This window comes from Falco punctatus (genome assembly GCF_963210335.1).
Source record: "Falco punctatus genome assembly, chromosome: 1".
Lineage (NCBI taxonomy): Eukaryota > Metazoa > Chordata > Aves > Falconiformes > Falconidae > Falco > Falco punctatus.
The window spans coordinates 124475788-124498592 of record NC_137580.1 but is presented as its reverse complement, the minus strand read 5'-3'; the positions used below and the strand labels follow the sequence as shown (position 1 = coordinate 124498592).

Genomic DNA, 22805 nt, shown 5'->3' with positions numbered 1-22805 from the left:
AGAACAAAACCTCCTGCTGAAACCAGTGAGCTTGCTTCAGGCAACTCAGGAGACAACTTAGCCAAATAGATTAATTTTTCCCGGCTGTGTTTGCAAAGCCCGGTAGGCCCTGTGTGTTGTTTGCCCCATTTTTTTTTCTTCTTTTCTAATCAGAAAGCAGAGGCACTGAGATGAAGTCACTTGCCCATGGGCACAGTCAGTCAGTGAAAAAGGGTAAGGAGAACTTCAATGACATCTGAAGCTCATTCTCAGCAGCACCCTCCATGCATTACAGTACAAACCATATCCCAGCTTACACAGCTATTCTGCAGCTGAATTTGGTGGGGTGCTTTGCATCTATCTGCAAAGGAGCTGGCCTTGCCCCCCCTAGCTGTTAGTAAATAGTTAAGGCAGCGCTGCAGAAAAGATTTTCCTGTACTGAAGATAACGTGCCACCTAGATTAAGTGCAGGGGGAACAAGTACTTCTCTTGATGTCTGACCAATGTAAAATACCACTTCCCAAAAGTCCATGGCTAGATGGTGTGGAGAGAGGATGTCCATTGACACTCATCCTCTTTGCATGCTGTCTGCTTTATTTTTGGTTCATTCCCCAAAACTGCTACAAGTTCCCTCTTGCATGTCAGAAATTTTAGTCAACTTCTGATAGGCAAGTGAGTTGCAGTCTTCTTGCATGACGGTCATCACTCCCTGAACCATGATATTTTTCGTGCTGTACAAGTTGCATATATATTGATTGGCTTCTGCATGTTGCAAAAGAGACTGATTTGTGTTTATTGAGGGAATGGTGAAGATGTCAGAGCAGTGGACACAGACCCACTGAAGAGAGCTTGGCTCTTCACATGCAGGAAGCTAACTAGTTAAATTCAGTGTCAGTAAAATGGCTCACAACAGAAAAGGCAAATAAACCTCCATGTTAAATGTGTACCTTTGGGGGAAAATGCTTACCGAGAGAGCTGTCTAGAAATGAATGATGAGATAATCCTTTAATTTCATCTATTTCAGGAAGCAGGCAGTAGGATAAGAGCTCTGAGCCCCTATTAGAAAGTTAAGTCATCACTGCAATGTCAAGAAAGGTCAACACCTCAATCTGCAATCCTAGGAGGAAAAGACCAATAATTGATCAGGGAATGAGTGCATTTTTGTGCTGTTTAGGTGGAAGGAGGTTCATGAGATTTTCCCCTCGGAACATAAAACTAAAACTGCTGGAGGTTTATGCTGACTATGGCTGGTCACACTCCAACAAAAGAACTGGGAGGGGTGAAGTGTTTTGTGAATGTAGAAATCTTGTTTCCCTTTGAAATGTGCTGTTACTACTACAACTACAGCTTGGATCTGAGACTCAGGGAAGCTGTGACTCTTAAAAGGACTCGAGGGGACCAGTCACTCGTCTCTTACTAAAACTGAGACGGGACTGTGCTGTGTGAATCTGGAGATACTTTGCAGTGAATCTTTCAAGACAAGATGGTGCAAAACAAGGGGCACTTCCCCTTCCCTGGCTGTGGAAGCTGTTGCATTGCTTAAGTCCTTTCTAAACCAGTTATGAGGGTTTAAGTGTTGCTCAGGCCGCATGTGCTTCTGCGTTCTCACGCTGTGCCATGCTGAGGTTGCTGCCTGCCTCAGGCTCACTCTGCCAGGGACTGATGCCTGCTTGGTCAGGAGGAAGCTGGAACGACAGCATGGCCAGTGAGGTACTGGCAGTGCATTTTATCTCTGTTTCTCTTGTGTGGTGCATTTGAAAGCACATTTGCAAGAAGGGGTCTTTGCGCTCGGTGTGATCCAGAGCACAGTGAGGGGTGAGGACTGGAGAGGTCTTGGTTTTGCCCATGGATTTGGGCACACGCCTGATTTCAAGCACCTGACATTTTCTTTGCTTTACAGGTAATGATATATTGCAGTGGATTCTCCAACACTTGCAGATCACTCAGGAAGGTGGGTAGAAATGTAAAAACTGAGGCTTTTTCAGATTAGAGTTGTAAAACTTTAGGGTCTCCATAGACAAAACCTCTTAGATGAATTCTGTCCCGAGTAGCAGCTCACCTTTGCAGTGTTTTGGTGCACTCAGAATGTTTGCCTTCTCCATTTTCAGAGGCACTGCACCTGGGGGACCTGTTTGTCAAATATGGATACATCTACCCTCTTCAGGAGCCAAAGAATCTCACCCTTAAGACAGATGGCAGCCTGTACAGGTTTCAAGTGAGTTACATCTTCTTTAAATCCACTGAGAGGGAGTTCAGCACTAGTTTTTAGAACAGGCATCTGGGGCAGTTGCCCAGGAGCTGTAGTCATGGAGGCTATGCTGTCTAGCCGTGCTAGTAGTTCAGCGTGCAGGAGGAAGGGATCCACAGAGAAGCCTCAGGCCAGTTCCTCCAGTCCCATGTGTCATATTACAGTTTATAGGGAAACTAAATTGTTGTACTTTGTTCAACTTCAAAATAGCTGTGCTTTGTTCCAAATGTGTGTGCCTTCCAGGTCTTAAAGTAGCAAATGGAGTCGCTGGTTGAAAATAGAATGATTTGGGGAGACTGAATAATGAATATACAAAAGGCACAGTAATAATGGGATGTTATCAAGGTTTGTGGTTGGACTGTTTCCACTACGATGGGAAATGAGGGTACCCTTGTTGGTACTTTGAAAGAGGAGTCTGGTTCCCGCACTATGCCAAATCAGGCTCCAGCATCTCAGTCTGAATGCTCAGGCAGCAGTGAAAGGTTGGCCATGTTAACCGACTGCAGAGCAGGAGTGGATTTGATTTGGCAGTCTCCTGACCTCAGTTCTCCTGCTGTAACTGGCCCGCACCACTGTGCAAGCTGACACACAGCTAAGGAGCTGAGGCTCTGAGTATAGCAGAGGAGAATTTTCCTCTCCCTCCAGCGTGCATGGTGCTTGCATGCCTTTTGGCATGAGTTCGAGGCTATTGTACACTAACAAAAGGGTTGTTTTTCTGCAGACCCCCTATTTCTGGCCTGTGCAGAGCTGGCCTGCTGATGACACAGACTATGGTAAGTGGTAGCGTTGTGCGTGTTTAGGAGGTGTAGTGCAACCCCGTGTGTGTTTGCATACAGTCCTGCACTGTGTTTGCTGTTCATCTCTTTGTGTTGTGTCCACATGCGATGACCAGCCCTTGCATTTTCTTTCGTAGTATTTTGTGAGTAATTCTCAGTAATGCTGAACTGAGGGAATACTCTGGATGTGACCACTTTGTGGTGGCCTTGGTGAGAGAAAGTGCTTAAGCTTCTCTTATGTTCCACTAAGATCCATCAGACTGGAACTCATCTGAAATACCCTGCTGGGTAGGGAAGTCTTTAAACACAAGGTTAGATTTCCCTGAGTAGTTAAGTGTATTCCTGGATCTGAGCCCAAGACTGTCTTCCTGTAGATTTGGATGAAGCCCTGCACTCAGAGATGGTACTTTCTTTACATAATGCACAGTGGCTTCCAGTATTTCCTGATGTCTCTTTCCATATCAATTTTTTGTTGCCTTTATAGTGCTTTTTATTATAGGACTGGTCATGAATTTGCTCCTGTGGGCTGTGCAGTTCACAGACTGATTTGTTTATACCAAGAGTGTCTTCTGTGGCTTTTATCTACATTATGCTGTATATCTTCTGGGGAAATAAAAAAGCCCGTTTTAGATTGGAATGTTTTTAATAGAACTTTGAGCAAAACATTAGCCTATGTTCAGAAAACTTGGAGGTCAAACTGTGAAGAACCTCAGCGTCCTAAAGATTTGGTCCAGTATCCTTTGACCTGTGAAACCCTGGCGGAGTTCCCAAAGGAGGAGTGACTGCTGGCAGAAGGCATGTGCTGCCCATTCTGCGTGGCTGTTCCCAGCCTGGGCACTGGCTTGTGAAGCATCAGTGACAAAGCGAAGCCACCAAGTTCATTTTTCTTCAGTGAGCTTGGAGCTCATGCCTGGGGAGATATTGTAGAAGACAAAGATTTCTGTGTTTGCCATGTGGGTAAATTTTTAATTATTCTTGATTTGTTGATCTGAGTGTAACTGAAAGCTTATTTGCTTCTCCCTCCACAGCAATTTACTTAGCAAAGAAGAACATTAAGAGGAAAGGGATTTTAGAAGAATATGAAAAGGTAAAGATGTTGCCCTTGTTCCATTGCAAGCCCCTCATTTGCTACAGCTTTAGCCCTCTGTTGCAAATGAATGGAGCATGGCAAAAAATTACCTCTTCAACTGCATGAAATATTACTCCAGCAGTGTCAAAAGCCAAAATTTTGGAAGTGAAAAAGTGGCCAGTACAGGAAAATACTCTGAAGTCAATGATAATTTTAGCAGGGGTAATTGCTCTCCTTGCAGTGGTATTTTTGAACTGTTGCAATTCCTGTAATTACGTTCAGAACAATCCAGATTTCTTGGCTTGGTTGCCAGCCTGGCCTAGTTGAGCTATGGAGAGTCAAGAAAACCCTAGCATGGGAGTGCCTTGTCCAGAATTTTCACACTAACTGCTTTTTTATTTTTATTCCAGGAACATTACAACATGCTCAATCAAAAAATAAACTACAAGTGGGATTTTGTTATTATGCAGGCCAAGGAGCAGTATAAGTGAGTTGACTTGTGTTCCCTTATTTGCATCATTGGGGAGGGTATGAGTAGGCAGAGTGTCACTGTCTTGGTACACAGTTAAATTACAGTTTTAAAACATAAACTACAGCTTTAAAGTAACTTGCAAGTGCCCATCAAGATCGTGAAACAAACCTGCCTTGGTCAGCTTGGGTTTTTTTCATATAACAAGGAAACTTGGTTCACTTCACAAGCTGTGACTGAAGGAGTTCAGATGTTTCCAAATGACTGGATGCCCATTTGCAAAGCCTCACCCTCACCCACTGCACCTGAGTTTCTCTCTATACCTGGTGTTTGTCCACCAAAGATGTGCAATCGGTGTGGTTTGTGAGAGCACAGGCGGGGGTGGGTGCCTTCCCTGCTGACACAGTCGCATGCCTCTTTGCAAATGGTTTTTGCACATGCGTAAGTGTGCAAGGGGAGGTTTTGATTTTTGCACCTCATGCGACACCCTGAAGAAGCCAGAGTCTGATGCTGCAGCGTGCAAGCCCTCATTAGAGGCGGCTTCTTTTATCTCAGGGCTGTCCATGAGCATTTGTGGATCACGCTACTGGGCTTAGGACCTGTTATTGGTCTGGTTCAATTATTACTTGCACATGTCTCACAGCTGAACTGAATGGCCTGAATCAAGAAGCCATAAATGTTCCCAGCAGAGACTTCTGGAGAAAACTCTGAAGTGCATACTTAGGCACCCAGCCAAAATTATTTGATTTTTAGAAGCAGAATCCTTTAAATTCCCAGGAAAGTTTAGTGAATGTGAGATGGGATTACTCCTTTGTAGATAGGATCTTTCCTACTTCTGGTGATTTCTTTTACCTTTTTTTACCTCCCAGCATGGCAGGCACTGCCTCTGCTGTTCAGCAGCGTTTCTGTCTTCACTGGGATGGTAGCCAAGTCATCAGAATACAGCTCATCAGATAACTGTCTCATTAAACACAAGACTGTTGTTCTTGTAAATGGAGGTCAGACTTTGGCTAAGGGATGCCAAATGCATTTTTAAAGTTAGATACTGAGACTGTCTGAACTAGTAAATTAAACACGTCTGAGGCTGTTTGATGATGGTGCTGGGGCAGACTGGTGCAGAACAGCCTGCATCCACCCTGTTAACCACAGCAGGGTGGCCACATGCAAACAGCCTTTTGGGAATGCTCCTTTGCCCATGCTAAATCCCAAACTGTGCTTAGGACTTTTCTGGGAAAGGATTAGTTGGTCCAAGCCCAAACCATGCTAGTGCCTCTTCCATTTAATAAAGAGGTGATTTCGGTTTTAGTGCCTGGGAACACTGCTTGGTACCATTTCCAAATCATTTCTGTGAGAAGCGCCCTCCTTTACTGTGAGACAGAGGTGAGACGTGTCCAAGGATGTACCTCTGCATGGCAGTCCTCAGATACTGCCTCAGGACATTGCAGATGGATAAGTATGAGGCAGCAGAAGTGACCACAAGTAGCAGGCTGTTGTTATAAAACTACCAAAGGGCTGTCTGTCTGATCAAAAGAGGATGTGTCTGCTCCCAGCTGAGCTCAGGAAGATGATGATTTCTCAAAAGCTACAGTCATGTGTGGCCATGTGAACAGCATGATCTGCAGTCCAGAATTAGCTGGGGTAAGATGTGGTCAGGAGGCTGCATCAGAGCATCACGTAGTCAGGCTGGGACCCGTGGGGCAGGGGAGACTGGAGGTGTGCCTCCTTTCTCATCCCACTGGTTTTAGGAGAGTAAAACGAATGAATTCCCCTGGTAGAATCAAATCCTGTTCTTGGCTTTGCAGGGCAGGGAAGGAGCGGAAGAAGGCGGACAGGTATGCCCTGGACTGCCAGGAGAGAGCCTACTGGCTTGTGAACCGAACTCCTGTAAGTAGAGGATGACAGTGTGTGGCTTTAGTGCCTTAGCGATGCCCTCCCTGCAGCCAGCTGGGACAAACTCCTGCACACCAAGAGGACGGCTGTGGGCATGGCCGTCAGGCTGTGCCTCCTGTCGCTTCTCGTCAGGGAAGGGGCCAGCCCAGGCCTGCCCTGGATCCACACCACCTTTCTTGGTTGCTCTCAAAGGTGTCAGCAGGGGCTCCAAAGAGGTGCTCTCAAAGGGAGGGAGGTCTGGCTGCAGCACCTGTGCTCAGAGCGGGGTGTTCCCAGATTCAGCAGGCAGAGCTCCCCCAGGGCACTGCTGCCCAGGAGCCCTTTGGGGCTCAGGGGTCTCCTCATGCATTTGCACGAATCACAGACTTTACAACAAATGAGTTACAAAGCTGTTGGTGTTTCTTGTTTGTAACAGCCCGGCATGCTAGATGTCCTAGAGTATGGATTAGACCGCGTAACGGATCCCAATGAAAATAAGGTAAACCAGGTGAGACAGTTTTGTTTTGTATCTTTTTTTCACACCTACTGAATTTGTTTGGGAGGACCCAGACAGGGTCCCTGGGATTGTTGTTTTTTGGGCACCGCAGGCCGAGTGAGTCAGCTCAGCTGTGACAGCCGAACAGGCCAGGGGTTGAAGCAGACTCATTATCTGGGGAGTGGGGGCCTCAAAATAAGCTTTGGCAGCTCCTCTTGGATTGAAAATACTTAGTCAGCTTTCTTGCCACACCAGTTAGTGTGAGTACTTGGCTACAGAACATGCTTTCTTTGCTGGTGAAGCTGAATTAAGGAATTCTCTATCTCCAGATGCTCGTTGCTGCCTTCTTATTAGTGCTGAATGAACTGTGTGGGGCTCTGGGGTGTAATGGATCAGTGGAAAGATCCAGGTTTAAATTACAATGACAGAATACCTGCAAAAGGGTAACGTGTGGCAAGAAGATGGAGAAGTTGGTGTGGTGGATAGGAGACACAAAACGTTACATAAAGATGCATATTGTGTAGCTAGACCGTAAGGAGACAGAATTGATGAACTGAGACCATGGAGGCTGTAACTGGGTGGGACTGATTCAGAGGCTACTGTAGGACAAATGCAGTCAGTGGATGAGGAGCTGGAGCTGCTCTTCTCTTTCTCCATCAGTCCTTTTAAGTGATCCTGTATTTGTGCACTTAACGGTGTTCATTTGGAAGCAAAGTCAAAGTCTCTCTCAGCAATTAAATGCAAATGTTACTGCGATCACACTCACTGTATTCCCACAACTTCTCATTTTTGTAACAGCTTTTAAACATCTCAACAGCCAGAAGCAGAATAATTGCTTTGGCCAACTGCATTCTGTTGCTATAGAGACTGAAAAAGAGCAAAATGTAGGGTTGGGGTGTATTTTATTTTTTCTTGCTCTAAGTAGCAGCTGCCGAAAGCCTTTTTTGTATGTGTTTTGTGTGTAAGAGAAAAGGAGTGGTGGAAAGAGAGAGGGATAGAAGAGAGGAGTTAGCCAACTTCTCGCCCACAGTTTTACAGCTGACATGGAAGGAGATTTTAGGTTTGCAAACGGTCTGAAAGCCCGTAGCCATCTGCCAGGTGCTTGGTAGCACAGAGGAAGTGAGTGAGGAATCTCTGTTCAGTTCCCATCCGGGACATAAGGAGATGGCCAGTTCCCCCTGTTAGCAGGGGCTCCAAAGAGGGCATGAGCCAAAGGACACCAGTTTTGGGGTGACTTCACTGCCTTTCTCCTTTAAGCTGGTCCCTGAGCCATGCCTCCTCTCTGGAGGCTGAGCTGAAGATAGAAGGTTCTTGCTCCTTTTTTTGCTTTTGAACGAGTGATTGACAATACATGAGACAGCCAAAAGTCCACATAAGCCACCTTTGGACTAGCAGCTCTTTAAAAATTTTATTTCTGCAGGCTGCTTTCACAAACACCTGTGGCTCAACAGCCTTTGGCAAGCAGAAAAGGTGGGCCAAGCTCTGCTGGTAAATGCTGAGCTGACTGTGCTTTGTGGGCTGTATCTTCCCCCTGCTGAAGGCAGTGCAGAGTTTTATTGATGTTTTCTGTGGGCCCAGCCTCTGGCTCTGACATAGGTGAAACAATGGGAGAAGAAACTGAGTGCATGAATCCAGCACCCATTTATTTGATTTGTGTCTCTGTTCCCGCTCAATCCAGCCTCGCTTTGTTGGCCAATTAGTTGTCTTTATCTTGAAAGCTGAGAAGGAAAATATTCCTGGTCTTAATTAATTTCTGACTTCAGAATGACTTATTTGAAGCTGGTATTGGCATGAACATCTGTCTTTCGCTTGCCTCAGACCTTCTGGTGGGCTGCTCCCTCCCTAACTGATAATGTCCTCTGGGGTTAAACAGGTGCTCGCACTCCTTTGAAGGGGACTTTTATTATTGACCCATGGGCATCCCTCGGGTTATAATGAGTTAGAAGTTGTAGCTGGGCAGGAGGAGTAAGGCAGAAGTAGCCATTCATTGGACAGCTAATTAAGGGATGCTTTAGCCTTTTGTTACCCCAGGTCTCAGGCTCCTGGTTGAGCCTCGCTGCTTAGAGAGTTACCAGGCAACTGCCAGAGGCCGTGTCCGTGCCTGCGGGTACACACTCAGCTTTTGCCTCCTGTAACCAGTATTTCTGAAAGATGCCTTAGCTTAGTCAGGTATCACCGCACTGTATTCCGGGACTACTGAATGAAATGCCCTGGCTTCTTATACGCAACAAATCAGCCACAGATCTTCGTAGTCGTTGCTGGCCTTTAATTTCATAAGTCTCTGTCAGTTTGGCTGCCAGATAAACACCTACCTTCTGCTGCATCCATCACATCTTTGGAAATAACAGGGTCAGAAGCGGATAGATGGGGACAACCAGCAATTTGAACGAAACTGGGTATATGAACTGTTACAAATTTGATTTCTAGCTGTTGCGCTGGAAGCACTAGCACAGTGGAGATGCATGTTGAGATGATCTTATACTAGATGCAGAATTTTCCTCTGGTGTGCAGGGCTCTCAGCTGGCTGTGTGTAGGGAAAGGCCCACATGCGCAGCAGAGGAGAGGTGCTCATGTGCACAGAAAGAGAGCTGTGTGCATGCCCGAGTGCTGTTTGCCACTGCAGTGTCAGAGAGGCAGTACCCACAGGTTTTTGCAGTAAAGTGACCTGCAGAGGAGGCTGAGCTGTGCTGGCACTGTCCCGTGGTCAGTGGCTGGTGCTCTGTGCAGGGTCCCCAGGCTAATCCTTGCAGCATGCTGAGCTGTGGGCACGGACAGGGAGCACTGCGGCATTCGGGGCAGAGTGCAGGTGTGATATGCAGTGCCCGAGTCCAAAATGAGACCTGGATGACAGTGGCCTGTCCTTGTTCTTCACTCCGAGCTCCACCTGGACGTACACACAAAAGCTGTTGTCCACCTGTTGACGACCTCTGTAAACACAGAATGGTGGCCAGACAGGCGAAAACGTAATGACTTATTATCTCCACGATGTGGTCAGGAAGACCCACACTGAGAGCGGAGGAGGTCCGTGTGAACGGTTGTCTGGAAATTAGCAGATGTCCCAACTTTTGTAGGAGCTGGTTGCTTCAGCCATGTGGATCAGCTCTGGACACGGGGCTCTTGAGCAGGTCCTGGCTGGCTCCCAGCTCGGCTTTGCAGCCGCTGCCTGCATGCATGGGGAGTGCTCAGCTGGTGGCAGTGGGGTGTGACGAGGCTGTGCAGGGTGTCCGAGTGCTGCTGTATGTTGCAGGGAGGAGGATGTTGAACAGCACGCAGCACTTGCCTGAGACAGGCTGAGGTCTTTTACTAATTGCCACTTTGATTTGAAGCCTGCAGGGCTGGGGAGCTTATCCGTGGTAATTGCGATAAGTCACTTGTTAAGGGCATTGCAAAATTAATCTCATTATAAGAAATGACTCTTTTGTTCCAAATGTTATTTCCTTCCAAAGAAGGGAGGGTGGGTGGAGGGTACAGGACGCTTTGGTGTTGCTGCTGTCAGTAGCAGGGGGTAAGGATGGATAGGATGGGGGGGCAAGTGGCAGTGCTCATAGGGCACAGAGGGTATTCAGGGTCCCTTGTACTAGCAGCTAAATTGGCAACTGGTCACAGGAGCACCATGGGAGAAAGGGAAATGAAATGATGTTCAGCTGTGGCGTGAAACAGCTGAGATCTTTCCCGGTTACTGTGGATTTGAGAACTGGAAAGAGCTGAGCACAGCCAGCATTTGCACCCCTCAGTAGGATGTTTGGTGCTGGGCTCCCCTTTGATTCTACCCCAGTTCAGTGTGTGCCACTACTCAGTGATGCTCAGCCCTTCTCATGCCATAGTCCCCTTTTCTGTGTAAGCCTTGGCAAATCCCCTGCCCTCTGTGGACCACCCCCACCAAAGCCTCCCTGATTTTCCCAGGACCAACTATCCAGAGGGCTGACTTGCATGCTGAGGCTGAGGCAGGAGGGGATCCTTGTTGTAGGATGCACTTTAAAAAAAAAAAAAAAAATCTTTCCTTGTTTGCAGATGTGGCATTAAGTTTGATTTTTACTCACCCACATAGAATTTTTCTGTTGTGATGGCATTTTTCTTGCTCTATATAACATTTAATTTACTGTGTTCTTTTTCTTTTTCCCACCAGCTGTTTGTCTTGTGTGTGTGTGATGTGCTGCCTGCCTCTAAGAACCCTGTAGAAGATAACACAACTTTACTACCACGTGAACTGCCTTCAAGCCACTGTGCCAGCATCCACCTTTCCTCACCCTGCTGCACCAGGCCTGTCCGAGGCACCCACTTGCCAAAACGGAGGAAGAAATGAGGGGCCTTTTCAAACCATCTAATGATTTTAATGTGTTGATTTTCCTAAAGTAAATGCCCTAGCCACACGTAAATTCCATCAAATGAAACAGTTCAACCAGCACTTGTAAATCTGATGGGGCCTGTTTTGTATCTTGGGTTCCCCAAGGAGGCAGGGAACTCCTATTGTGCAGGAAATAGCTGGCCTGAAACAGAAACAAAGTTCTCTAAAGAGGACACTTCTAGGACAGTAAATGCAGCAAATTTCTCTGTGCCAGCAGGTGATTTTTGTTGTTTTTTTTTTTTCCTTCTGTTTCTACAGTCTTATCTGAAACAATGATGATACTGTAGAAATGGGGGGAAGAAATGGTGTCTGTGTGGAAGGTGGCCTGGCATCAGGGGTGCAGCTAAGAGCCGACAAGGGTGAAAAGCTCTTCCTTAGTCCATGTGTCTGCTGTCATTTTATAAGATGTCCCAGGAGCCTTTGAATCAGCAAGGGAAGCTGTACAGCCCTGTGACCAATGATCCTGCTGTCCAAGAGTTTTTTCTCCCCCTTGATGTGTCAGCCCTTACCCCCTCACATGCAGTTCCTTGTATGTGGCCAGCAGAGCGTTGCAGCTGGTGCAGCTACTGTTTGTTTTCCTGTTTTTCCCTGCTGAGATTGTGTGCACCGCAGTCATTCAGAGCTGGTCATGGTATTTCCAGCAGACAAAGCTTTGTCCCCTTGCAATGCCACAGTGAGGTTTTCTGTTAGTACTACGCTGGCCAGGCTAGGTTGGTGTTGGGATCAGATGGGCTGGCTTCATGGTAGTGCTGTACAGACTGGCTGATCTGCTGCATATCTGGCTCCTGCTGCTGAAATCGTAAGTGTGCCTTCTCGAAACCAACCATGTTTCAGAAAAATAGGCATATTTTTCTTCCATATAGAGAATAGTCTCTCCTTCCTGAGCAGGACTGATGACGATAGTTAAAATGCCAAAGCAGATCTGTACCAGTGTCCCCGCGATGGTCCCCTCGCAAAGCAGCCCTGGGAGAGCATCTTGCCTTTCCCAGAACAGGGGTAGCTCAGGGTGCAGGCTCACTGGTGAGAAGATGGGAGAAGCAAGCTGCCTGCGGCATTCGACACCAAATGCTTCATCCCTCATCACTCGCAAAGTGTGCTTCACCAGGGCACTCGGCAGACCTGTGTCTGCCACAGGGTTACTTTGGAAGAATAATTCTGGGATGCAGATCTTGTTGGCTGAAATGGGAGGTGAAGAGCTGAAACACTGCAATAAGCCTTTAAAGCCTTGCTGGGAGCATCCCTGACTTAGCCTGTCTTTCCTTCTGCCTCCTCAAGTTTATTTCACACAAAGTAACTGTGCTTCAAAGGAAGCTGTGTGAATAAACACCCTGCAGTTAATTTCTTCCCTTCAATTGCTTGTTCATTTGTGGATGGCATGTAACATAGTCTGAGTTATTCAAATCACAACGTAAACACCCTTTGCACAGCAGATACTGCTTCTGAGGCTTTTAATTGTGGTGTTTATATTTTGCAATGTGTTGGTTCCTGTCTCCTTTAGCTAATATTGAATGATCTAATCTGTGTCTCGTAAATGAATCTATTTTAGCTCCATTAGAATAACCCCTTAATTGAAGGCATACAGGCAGCCTGTGATGGAAGAAGCGATGCTAAACAGCAAATATGGCTAATGGAACGATTAACAGTAAATATGGCTAATGGAACGATTTACGGTGTGTGGATGCTCTTAGCTTTGATGATACCCTGATTAGCTGAGCTGCCGTGTTTGATTTTAATTGTAATGAGAATTAATTGGAGAGCACTGCACAACGGCAGCCCTGCAACTGTGTTTTCACATCTCAAAAAAGGCGAGTTAAAGCACTCGTCCCAATTTAATGATTTTTGTTCTTTATTTTACAGAAAAAAACTATGGACGTTTATAGAAGAGAGGTAAGTGGTGGTCCTTCCCTCACTTGTGTTCCTCCCGTATGTATTGGTTACATCAGTGTTGTATGGAGGCTGAAACCCCCCTTTGCAGGGGATGAGCTGTTTTAAAAATGCCTGGGTTTGGCTGGCGGAGTCTCTGTTCAATGGAGCTTTTGGTCAATGTGCTTTCAGGACATTTCCTGCCTCTGCACCTCCCGCTGCAGGCAGCCAGCAGCTCTCCCAGTGACGGGAAGGCTCAAGCAAGGACAGCAAAATCCAATAGATCAAAATTAGTGGTGGGGAAATCACAGGAGATGCATCAAGTGGCGCCAGTGTAGAGACAGCCAAGGATCAATGATAATTATATGCTAAATTATCCAGAGCATTTGTAGCTGCCTAGAATGGTAGGTATTATGCAATTTTTATATAGCATGGAGAGTGCTTTTTAATCACTTGCACATTGCAAAATGCTCTTCTGGCATTTGCAATAAACTCAGTGAAAACAGCCATTTTACTAAAACAGTTTAGGGATCCTGTGATTCCTTGGACATCCAAGAATTAGGGAAGAAGCAGTCCCTGTTGTAGGTAGCCTCAGTACCTGGGAGAGGGCATGTCTGAGGTTCAGATAGAGGTGGCCTTGTCTTCACACCTCCATGCTCCTAACTGCGGACGTGTCTGATCCCTCTCAGATCATGTACTATCAGCAGGCCATCATGAAGTCCAGAGTGAAATCTTCTGTCTCTCTCCAAGGGTAAGTCCTGATTTCCTTCTGTCCACATGTTAATTAGTCTTCAGTGCTTATCTCATGAGATGATGAAGTTATCTTCTCCAGCAGCTGGTGACTCAGTCAGGGGAATCGATGTGGTGGCCACACGCAGTGTTGTTTGTGCTGTTCGGGCTGTGCCATTGCCTGGGCCAGGAGGCGCAAGGCAGAGGAGGGATCAGAGTCCCAGTCATGACGAAGAGGCTCCCTTGGAGCTAAGGAGAGGATTGCTGTGAATGTCTGCAGAGCAGCACCAGCCTCTTGGTTGAGATGCCCTATGAAATCAAGAGATGTTCAGACTGGTCAGGGCTGGACCATGATGCCTGGAACTTGGTATATTTCTGTAGTTTGGAAAAGCAGCTGCGTGGAGGCTGCCTTGTGAGGATGCAGCAGTGTGTCTGTCCTGTGCTTGTTCCTGTGAGGGATGAGTAACCGGCGGAGACAGACTGATCTTCCCATCCCTGGTCCCCAGCCTGCTGCGCTGGATTCAGCCCCTGTGTGTGTTCTTGTTCACATAGTGATGCTCACCAGAAGGCAGCAGAGCTGGGGAGATCTCTGGTTATTCTGTGTTAGGAAGGAACACATGCCTCTCCATGAACATCCAAGCAATTAATTAGCAATTCCTCTTCTCAGTGGGAGTATTTCCTGATCAGTTTCTTAATGAAGCCAATTAAGTGCAAAGCTCCCAGTCCTAGCATTAGCCATTAGTGTGTTTGCCACAGGCATTTCTTACCTGGAATCTTAAGTGCTGGCCAGTTGCCTAGAGGTGCAGTCCCTATCTGTTTTACATAGTCATTGCCACCCAGAGATTCATATCAAATCTAAGATAAACTAGATGTTCAGCCTGTTCCCTGGGAGAAGGCAGTCGAGGATGAATGAAATTGGAGGAAGAGTCTGGGAAGCACTGCTGTCTTCTGGCGCCTTGCAAGTTGTGGTTCTCAGCAGTTCTGCTCATTTCATCTGTCACTGACTCCCAGGTCACTTAAAACTCTCCTGCCTCAGTTTTCCAAACTCTGAACTGGAGCTGGGGACACCTGGCTGCCTTCAGGAATTTTTTTGGTACTAAACTGTTTGGCAATGGAGCTTTTCATTCATTAGTTCTAGTCTTCTGATATGCCTATCTGATATTCTGATAATGCCTATCACCTAGATGAAAAAAAATCCTCAGGAAATTTGAATCTCAGCTGCAGGATTGGGTCCAAATCAAATTATTATTGATGAGGATGTGAGCAGCAACTAGATAGTATGCATGCACCAGAGCATTCCATTGATTTAGGAGGAGCTGCGAGGCACTAATCATTAAAAGGACAGAGCAATGTTACTTGAGTTGACAGGTTTAGATTTGTAGCCTGATTAAAATATATGGATTGGAGCGAATTATGCAGGTGCTGAATGCCTTGGCATTTCCAGTGAGAAGATAGGATCGAGGACTTCTGTGCCAAACCTATGGTATGCTTTGTGCAGTAGCATTGGATAATTGCAGGATGTGTGCCAAGGTGCCTGTTAGCAACGGGCCCTTGGACAGTGCGCTCCAAGCTTTGAGCACATGAAAGCAGTTTGGCCTGGAAGGAATTTTAAATGCAGAAACCAGATGATTTTTTTCAAGAATGAAAAAGGGAGGAGAAATCTAAAATTCCAGGACGTTAGTGAAATCCGTTGTAATTACGAGTCTGGCCAACTTAGAAGGTAGAAGTGTTTGTCTGGTTCCTGCTAGGATAGAGACATTTTTGCTTCATGCCAAGCCCTCAGAGTCATTTGCAGAGGAATGAGCTGTGCGGTAGGTGAGCAGAGGAAAGGAGAAGCCTGGATGTGCCCTCAGCGCTCCCTCACCTCTCCTGCAGCTCCCTGGGCTCTCCCACACCCCATGGGAAGGCTGTGGAGAACCCACCCTCAACAAATACAGCACTTGCTTTCCTTTTCTCTGGCACTTTCCTCTCTGTAATGTGTGGCATAGCACGGCACAGGATCAGGCCTGGAGAAGGAGGCAGAAGGCATTTGGGGGTTTAGTCCCACTTTCCTTGAAATGAAGAGGCAAAAGGAGGTGATGGAAGAGAGTCTTGTGTATACCTGCACTTGAACTGACAAAATGACTGCTTTGAAAGACAACCAGGAGATTATTGTTTGGGAAATGGAAAAGATGAACTGAGCTAATGAATCAATTTTTCTAGTAAGGCAGGGGCTACACTGCAGGTCCCTGTGCTGATAGGGCTGCGCCTCTGAAGATACCTATCTATGGTTGGTGCAACCACTTATTTGGTTGTAGTGGGGCTGGCTGCAATTCTGCCTGCAAATTAGTATTTTGATTTTGTTGGATTTGCTTGCAGGCTTGTGAAGTACTCTGAGCAGTTTCTCTCCAATGATCCTATCCTGTCTGGATGTCTCCCCAGCAACCCCTGGGTAACAGATGACACTGAGTTCTGGGATCTCAACTCAAAACTGTATGTATTTGTATGCTTTTGTCAGCTTGTGGTTTACACTGGCCTTTATGCTGATAGAAATCAGAAAAGGGAACCGCTGATTTCAGTGTGATATCTAGTCTCTGATCATAAGTAGGGAAGCAATTCCCTTTCTGACATAGCTTGGCCATGCTAAAGAGACTGTCTCTTGGGAATACTCCGTGCTGAACTTCCAGCGTTATCTTCTTCAAGTGGAGCCTGCTTTAACATGACAGAAATTCCTAAACTCATGATGGAAGTATGCGCTCAGCCCCTGCTGAGTGGGTCTAATGCTCCCCTTGCGTGAGTCTAGTCCGCTTTTCCTAGCACAGGAATGGAATATGACCAGTTACACTCAGGTGTAGCCCTTGGTTTAGCATTAACATTGCTAAATTAGGTGCTGCCAATGGTGTAGCAATTCTAGGTTCAACTACTGGCCCTTGGTCTTTGCACACACCCCAGGAGAGAGTTTGGGCTGGAGGCACATACTGGGAGTCCATCCTTTCTCTGAGGTCTCCCTTGGATTTCCATTCAGATAGTGTTTGCTAATTATACAGTGGCATCTCTGGGCTTGAAGCTTACAACATATTACTGGTTCTCATTTGAGACTGGCAATCCTGTTAGACTGATGGTATCCCATTAGACAGCCCCAAAGGATACTTTCACAGAATGCCGTTATAAGAAGCAAAGCTTTGGGCAGCAATCAGTGCCTCCTCCAGAACAGAACTGAGCGAAACCTGCAGCAAAGCTGGGCTGTCATTGCAAGAGCAGCGTAAATCTGAGCTAAATCCTCATCCCACTGTGTACCAAGTTGTTTAATTATGGCTTACTTAGTGGGGGCTGACTTCAGGAGCTCATTACAGCATTCTGGAAAACAGGATAGTGCTGAGAAGTCCCTTGGCATTCCAGCAAAGGGCATTTTGGTTTTAATTAATCTGCCAATTAAGTGGGCGACATGAAACTGGCCATGCTGTTTGTTTTCAACCTGTGCAGAGTGGAAGTCCCCACCAGAATGCGTGTGGAGCGATGGGCCTTCAATTTCAATGAGCTGATACGAGACCCGAAAGGTCGGCAGAACTTCCAGGTGTTCCTGAAGAAGGAGTTCAGCGGTGGGTCTGCTGTGTCTGTCTTTCTCCCTGCCTACGCCACAGAGCAGGACGCTGCACAGCTGAGCTGAGACAGAGCAGTGGTGGAAATCCATGCCTTTGCAGTAGGTGCTGTGAGCCGAGACGATGACAAAGTCACACAGTAAAGGCTGTAGAAGTGACTTTGGAGGCGATGGCTTTGCAGCCAGTGCATGCAATACCATCTAGTGGCACAGGGCACAAAATACAGCCCAGGGCACTCCCCGCGTGTGGGGATTGCTCCCAGGCGAGCTGCAACTGCCTGAATTCGCAAGCTCGCTTAGGTGTCAACGAGCAGAGAGCAGGGGAAAGCTGTATTCCTCCTTCAGTCCCAAGGGGATTTTCAAGGTGGTTGTAAGAATTGCAGAGACTGAATCAGGACCAAGGCACTGAGTCAAATACATTCAGTTTAGGAGTTAATAAATGGGATTGTGTTTTTCTCAGTCTCGCTCTCTGCTGACTGCATCCCTGTTACGCAGGAGAGAATCTGAGTTTCTGGGAAGCCTGTGAGGATCTCAAGTATGGAGACCAATCCAAGGTCAAAGAAAAAGCAGAAGAGATTTACAAGTGAGTGTGATGATTGCAAAATTTCTTGATTTCTTAAGCTCTTTGTACATGAATTCCATAACCTTCTTCCACACGTTGTCATTCTCCGCATTATTTATTCCTGAGACTTTTCTTTGTAAGCTCTCGTCAAATGTGACTGTCCAGTGTCCCTATGTAGGAAATGAACTTTTGAAGATGAAAGCCTAAGTACTGTTTTGTTATATAGTTACTTTTCCTCTCTGTTCTCCACTATTATGTTTAGGTCTTAGCATGTAATTGAGAGGTGTGGAACAGCAAATATCTTGGGGCTGCCACGAGGAGAGTGGAGAAGCCCTTTTTGCTTCCAGTGGGCTCAGATTTGGTTTATATTGTGTGTTAACAGGGCAAGAGGAAGTGACTACATGTTGTAGTGTTGAAGAGGAGACTGACTGCCCAAAATCAGGACAGCAGATTGTAGTGGGGAGCTGAAGGGACTTTTCCTTTCATGCACAGACAGGAATCTCCAGGAATTCTCCAGCTGTTAATGGCAGTGTTGATTCCTTCTCGTTGCAGGCTCTTCCTGGCTCCGGGAGCAAGGCGCTGGATTAACATTGATGGCACAACAATGGGCATCACTGTCAAAGGCCTCAAGCACCCTCATCGTTATGTTTTAGATGCTGCTCAGACCCACATTTACATGCTGATGAAAAAGGTTTGTTATTTGTTTCCAAAGCCTTAAGGGGATTCCAGTCCTCTGGGCCTTTCCGTGCCTTTGTGTGCTATCAGCTGTCACTTTCAAGTGGCCTTTGTTTGAAAATCCTTCGAATTTGCTGACTTAAGCAAGCACTGCTTCAGGCCTTTGTATTTTGCTGCTGCTTCTTCCCTCTAAGGCAGCTGTGCCCAGGGTGGTGGAGGTCAGGTGTCTGCTGGAAGTCCTACTTTCTAAAATACCAGCTTGGTCACCAGCTCGTTCAAAGCTTGAACAAATCTTTTAACTTGACTCGGTTAGTACCACTCTGTGCCACATCAACTGGATTTCAGCAGTGGATGGGAAAGGTAGTAGCAATTGTGATGTAACTGCATGAGTTTTGTACCAACAGCATAGTCAGACATGACCCATCTTAAGTTTTACTGAGTTTTTTCACACATTTTTCTGTGGTTGTGTTTATGGACACCCTTTTTTAGGTTTGACTGATGCAGCAGACTGCGGGCTGCTATCAGCATACAGTATGTCATGGCTGTCATTAGATCCTGGTAACTGCAGATAACCTGTAACTCCTCCTTATGACTGAACAAAATACACTTAGCCGGAAGGAGTATTATGGGCCAGAGCAGCAGCTAGTGCATGTTGACACTGAAAGCAGCAGAGCTGCACTGGTTTTCACCAGTTGCTGAAAAAAGTCCGGCTCCTGAAACATAATCACGTTGCCTCCCAATGACTGTGAGACACCGCTGGCTTGGGCTAAGCTCTGTTCAGACCTTTTGGTCTGGGTCTTACCTGGGAAGCTTTATTGTGAGATGGAAAATCCTGGGAGTTTTACACCAAGATGAAAGGGTATTGGTTTAAATAGCTACATTTGCCTGCAAGATATAAAGTCCCTTGGGCTGCTGGGGGAGATTATCCAGTTCCCAGCCTCCCTGGCTCCTGAGCAGTTGTATTTGGTGGTGATTTTAATAAGGGTGTTTGCAGCCCATAACTACCAGTTTCTCTTTTTTTCTCCTAGTAGGACTCCTATGGCCGCTATTTAAAGTCTCCAGTATACAAGGAAATGCTGGCCAAGGCTGTTGTGCCACAAGAGACTGTCAAAAAAAGGCAAGTGAAACTGGATGTAATTGTGGGGTTTGTTTTTCTTGTAGCAAGGGTAGAAAAAGCCTGGGTTGCAGCAAAATTACTATGATTTAGACGTTTGTTTAATGAAATAAGATTTTTCACTAAGAAGATGCCTTGCTTTGAGACTGATTGTGCTGTTTATTTGTGAGCCCTTTGGAAGCGCCTTGTGTGCAGTCAGGATCAACTTGGCAATTGCTTGGCTGCCTTGTCTGTTGGGTCTATTCAGAAAGGCTGTGATTGTTGAATTAATGACAACTCCTTTCCTGGAAGGAGAAGGTACTGTGTACTGGGCATGGGAAAACTCCTGCCCACAAAACACTGGCTGCCGAGGAGACACAGAGCCACTGCAGGGTCCTCCATGGGTTCTGCTCAGCTCTGCCTGGACAAAGCTGCTTGCCCCCTGCAAGGCGAAGGTGACAGGCAGCCACATGGGAATAAAGAGCATCTCACTTGTGAGGGACTGCTGGCACAAGGTAGACGGCATTAGAAGCAGCAGGCTTGAAATGGCTTTTTCCCAATCAAGAGTTTGAAGTGTAGTTGCTTCTTAAAGCTGAGTGTACAACGTCATGGCGAGCCTGGGTGGTGTGCTTCTTTCTCTGTTCCTCTTCCACTCATCAACATAGCAAGCAAGAAAGAGGAATCATGGACTTTCACGCTATTGTTTCATCTAAAGCGCATTTCAAGTCAGTGGAAAAAACCCTCCTGCTGACTTGCCTGGGGTTTGGTTAGTTTTTCCCTGAGCCACACATCACAAGATCCCTGGTAGATGCTGGTTAATCCTGGTGACTAGCTTTGTGTTTATCAGTGCTTGCTCTGGACACTCAGTGGTCAGCATGCTGGTTAAACTAAAGAGCTAGTACCTCATCCAGAGGTGGCTCAACACTTGTTTCCCCTGCTGCCGGTGATGGCTTTGCTGCAGCAGGTAGCAAGTGGGTTTTTGGGGTATCATGTCACAGGCACCAGAAACACCTATACTGGTCCCTATCTTGATCCTCTGAAAGCGTTAGAAAAAATTCCACTCATGGCAGGTGTCTGGCTTCACACTGAGAGTTATGTGCAAACACGACAAAAGGAGTGAGGTACCAGCCATCTCCTGGCCCTGGAGTCACTTACGAGGACCAGGACCGCCTGGATGCTTTTAGCAGTTCTGTAGCTCATGTGTGGGACCGTGTCACTGAGTCCTACTTTGAACCACCTCGTCCACAATTGCACTTCTTTGTTTTTGTGCGGGTGACAGTGGCACATGTCTCCGCGTCTGAGCTTGCCCTCCTGGTAAATTTGCTTACTGGGAGTGAGTTTTTGGTACCTTTTGACTTTTCAGTAACACCCTGCTTCTTTCACTCCCTCTCTGCCCAGCTCCCCTTTCCCGTTCAGACGCCGTCACCTGCGCTCCAGCCCCAGCCCCATCATCCTGAGGCAGCGGGAGGAAGAGGCCAAAGCCAAAGAAGCCGCCGCGACTGTGGACATCACACAGGTCATGAGCAAGCTGGACCGCAGGAGCCAGCTCAAGGACCCTCCCAAATAGGCTCTGAGCCTCGCAGGGCACAGCCCAGGGAAAAGACAAGCCGAGCTGGTGTTGAGCTTCGTCTCCCCTTCCTGAAGGTGTCAGTGCTGCTTTAGGTTTGCAGGCCGGCTCTGCCAACAGCCTGCTCCCGCACGTTGCCATGGCTTCTGGAGCAGCGGAGGTCGCTTCCCAGGCAGGTTAGGCATGGGAGTGCTGGTGGAGCCTGGCTGCTGGCTGTGCCGGACTCGGGGTGCAGGGCCCCGCTCCCTCCCTGCACCCCTCGGAGAGGAGGGGGTGCCTCCTGGGTGCCTCGAGCTCCCTGTGGAGGTTGGGTGGCCCAGCTGCCTCCCCCTGCCTCCTGTTCCTCCAGGAGGTGGGGTGGCACAAGGCAGCGTCAAGCTCAGCAGTCCCAGTCCTTTGGGTTCAGGTCCTTGTGACCCCGCAGGGAGCAGGGTGAGGTGGCCCACCTCGGAGTGCGTCCACGCTGGTGTCCATCCTCTCAGAGGCGTGCGTGCCCTCCCAAGGGGTGTATCTTGGCCACCCACTGAGAGGAGTACACTCCTCACTTAGGTATCCTGCACCTCCTAGCCAGTGCGGCGGAGCCAGAGGCAGATCATGAGGGTAAACTTCTTGTGAGGATGGTAAGGATGAGTGTTTCTGAAGGTTTAGATGACCCTTTGAATTTTAATGATGCTCACAAGTGCCCCTGGGACATAGGAGATCTCCCCCGTGACTCCCCTGCACAAGGAGGTAGGTGTGCAGGTGTAGCAAGCCATTGCTCACAGGAACCTGCAGGAGGGCTTGAGAGACGCAGCCATGGCTTTGTGTTTCTTTTATCAAATCTTTCCTACCTCTTGTCTTGTCTTTTTCCTGCTCTTCTATTTTCTGTTGTTAAAAAAACCTAACGGGGTACTTCCAGCTTGTAGCCCAGAAGCAGGGAGGAACCAGGGTAGAGGTGTTCAGAGCTGATTTCAGCTTTAAGTAGTGGTATGTTTTGTGGGTTTTTTTTTCTTTTCTTTTGCTCTTTAGAATGAGACAACCTAAAATACTACCTTTAGTGCTAAAGAGCTCAGGGAGATTCCAGGCTTTGTTGGGAAACCAGAGTGTCATGGACCAGGCCAATGATAACCAGAAGTGAGAAGATTCCTGCAAAGCCCAGTGGAGGGAATTGGGGGGCAGAAAAGCTTTCTTGTTTGTTAAAACTTAGAGGAAACAGAGGAACTGGGTGGGAAGCACTGAGATCCAGGAAGCTTCTTTACTCTGGTTTGTATTGATCATCTGTTCTTACTGCTGGTACGATTTTAGAGGAAATGGGAGGTGGAGGAAGCTGGATGTGAGTGGGAGCCCTCAGGTACTGGGGTGCATGCAGACCAGCCCCTTGTGAGCAGGCAAGATAGGCAATAGCTGTCCCCCCAACAGCTTGGAACAGCGATTCTAGCCCTCCCTGTGTGCGTTGTCAGGAGGAGGAATCGGGGCTACCTGGTCTGATCTGGTATCACTGCAGAACTA

The 22805-nt window shown here is 47.2% G+C and overlaps 1 protein-coding gene across 2 annotated transcripts in view; it reads left to right on the top strand.

The window, feature by feature from the left end:
* The window catches only part of RGS9 (regulator of G protein signaling 9), a 64077-nt gene that overhangs the window by 7468 nt on the left and 33804 nt on the right, over positions 1 to 22805 (top strand). For both annotated transcript variants that reach the window (XM_080402395.1, XM_080402396.1), the window contains exons 3-17: positions 1880 to 1930; positions 2088 to 2194; positions 2949 to 3000; positions 4032 to 4090; positions 4483 to 4559; positions 6344 to 6425; positions 6847 to 6909; positions 13109 to 13138; positions 13804 to 13865; positions 16202 to 16315; positions 17306 to 17421; positions 17916 to 18003; positions 18535 to 18673; positions 19689 to 19774; positions 21149 to 21266. In XM_080402395.1, coding sequence (XP_080258521.1) covers positions 1880 to 1930; positions 2088 to 2194; positions 2949 to 3000; positions 4032 to 4090; positions 4483 to 4559; positions 6344 to 6425; positions 6847 to 6909; positions 13109 to 13138; positions 13804 to 13865; positions 16202 to 16315; positions 17306 to 17421; positions 17916 to 18003; positions 18535 to 18673; positions 19689 to 19774; positions 21149 to 21266 — 1244 coding nt within the window. The remainder of the gene's footprint in view (positions 1 to 1879; positions 1931 to 2087; positions 2195 to 2948; positions 3001 to 4031; positions 4091 to 4482; positions 4560 to 6343; positions 6426 to 6846; positions 6910 to 13108; positions 13139 to 13803; positions 13866 to 16201; positions 16316 to 17305; positions 17422 to 17915; positions 18004 to 18534; positions 18674 to 19688; positions 19775 to 21148; positions 21267 to 22805) is intronic.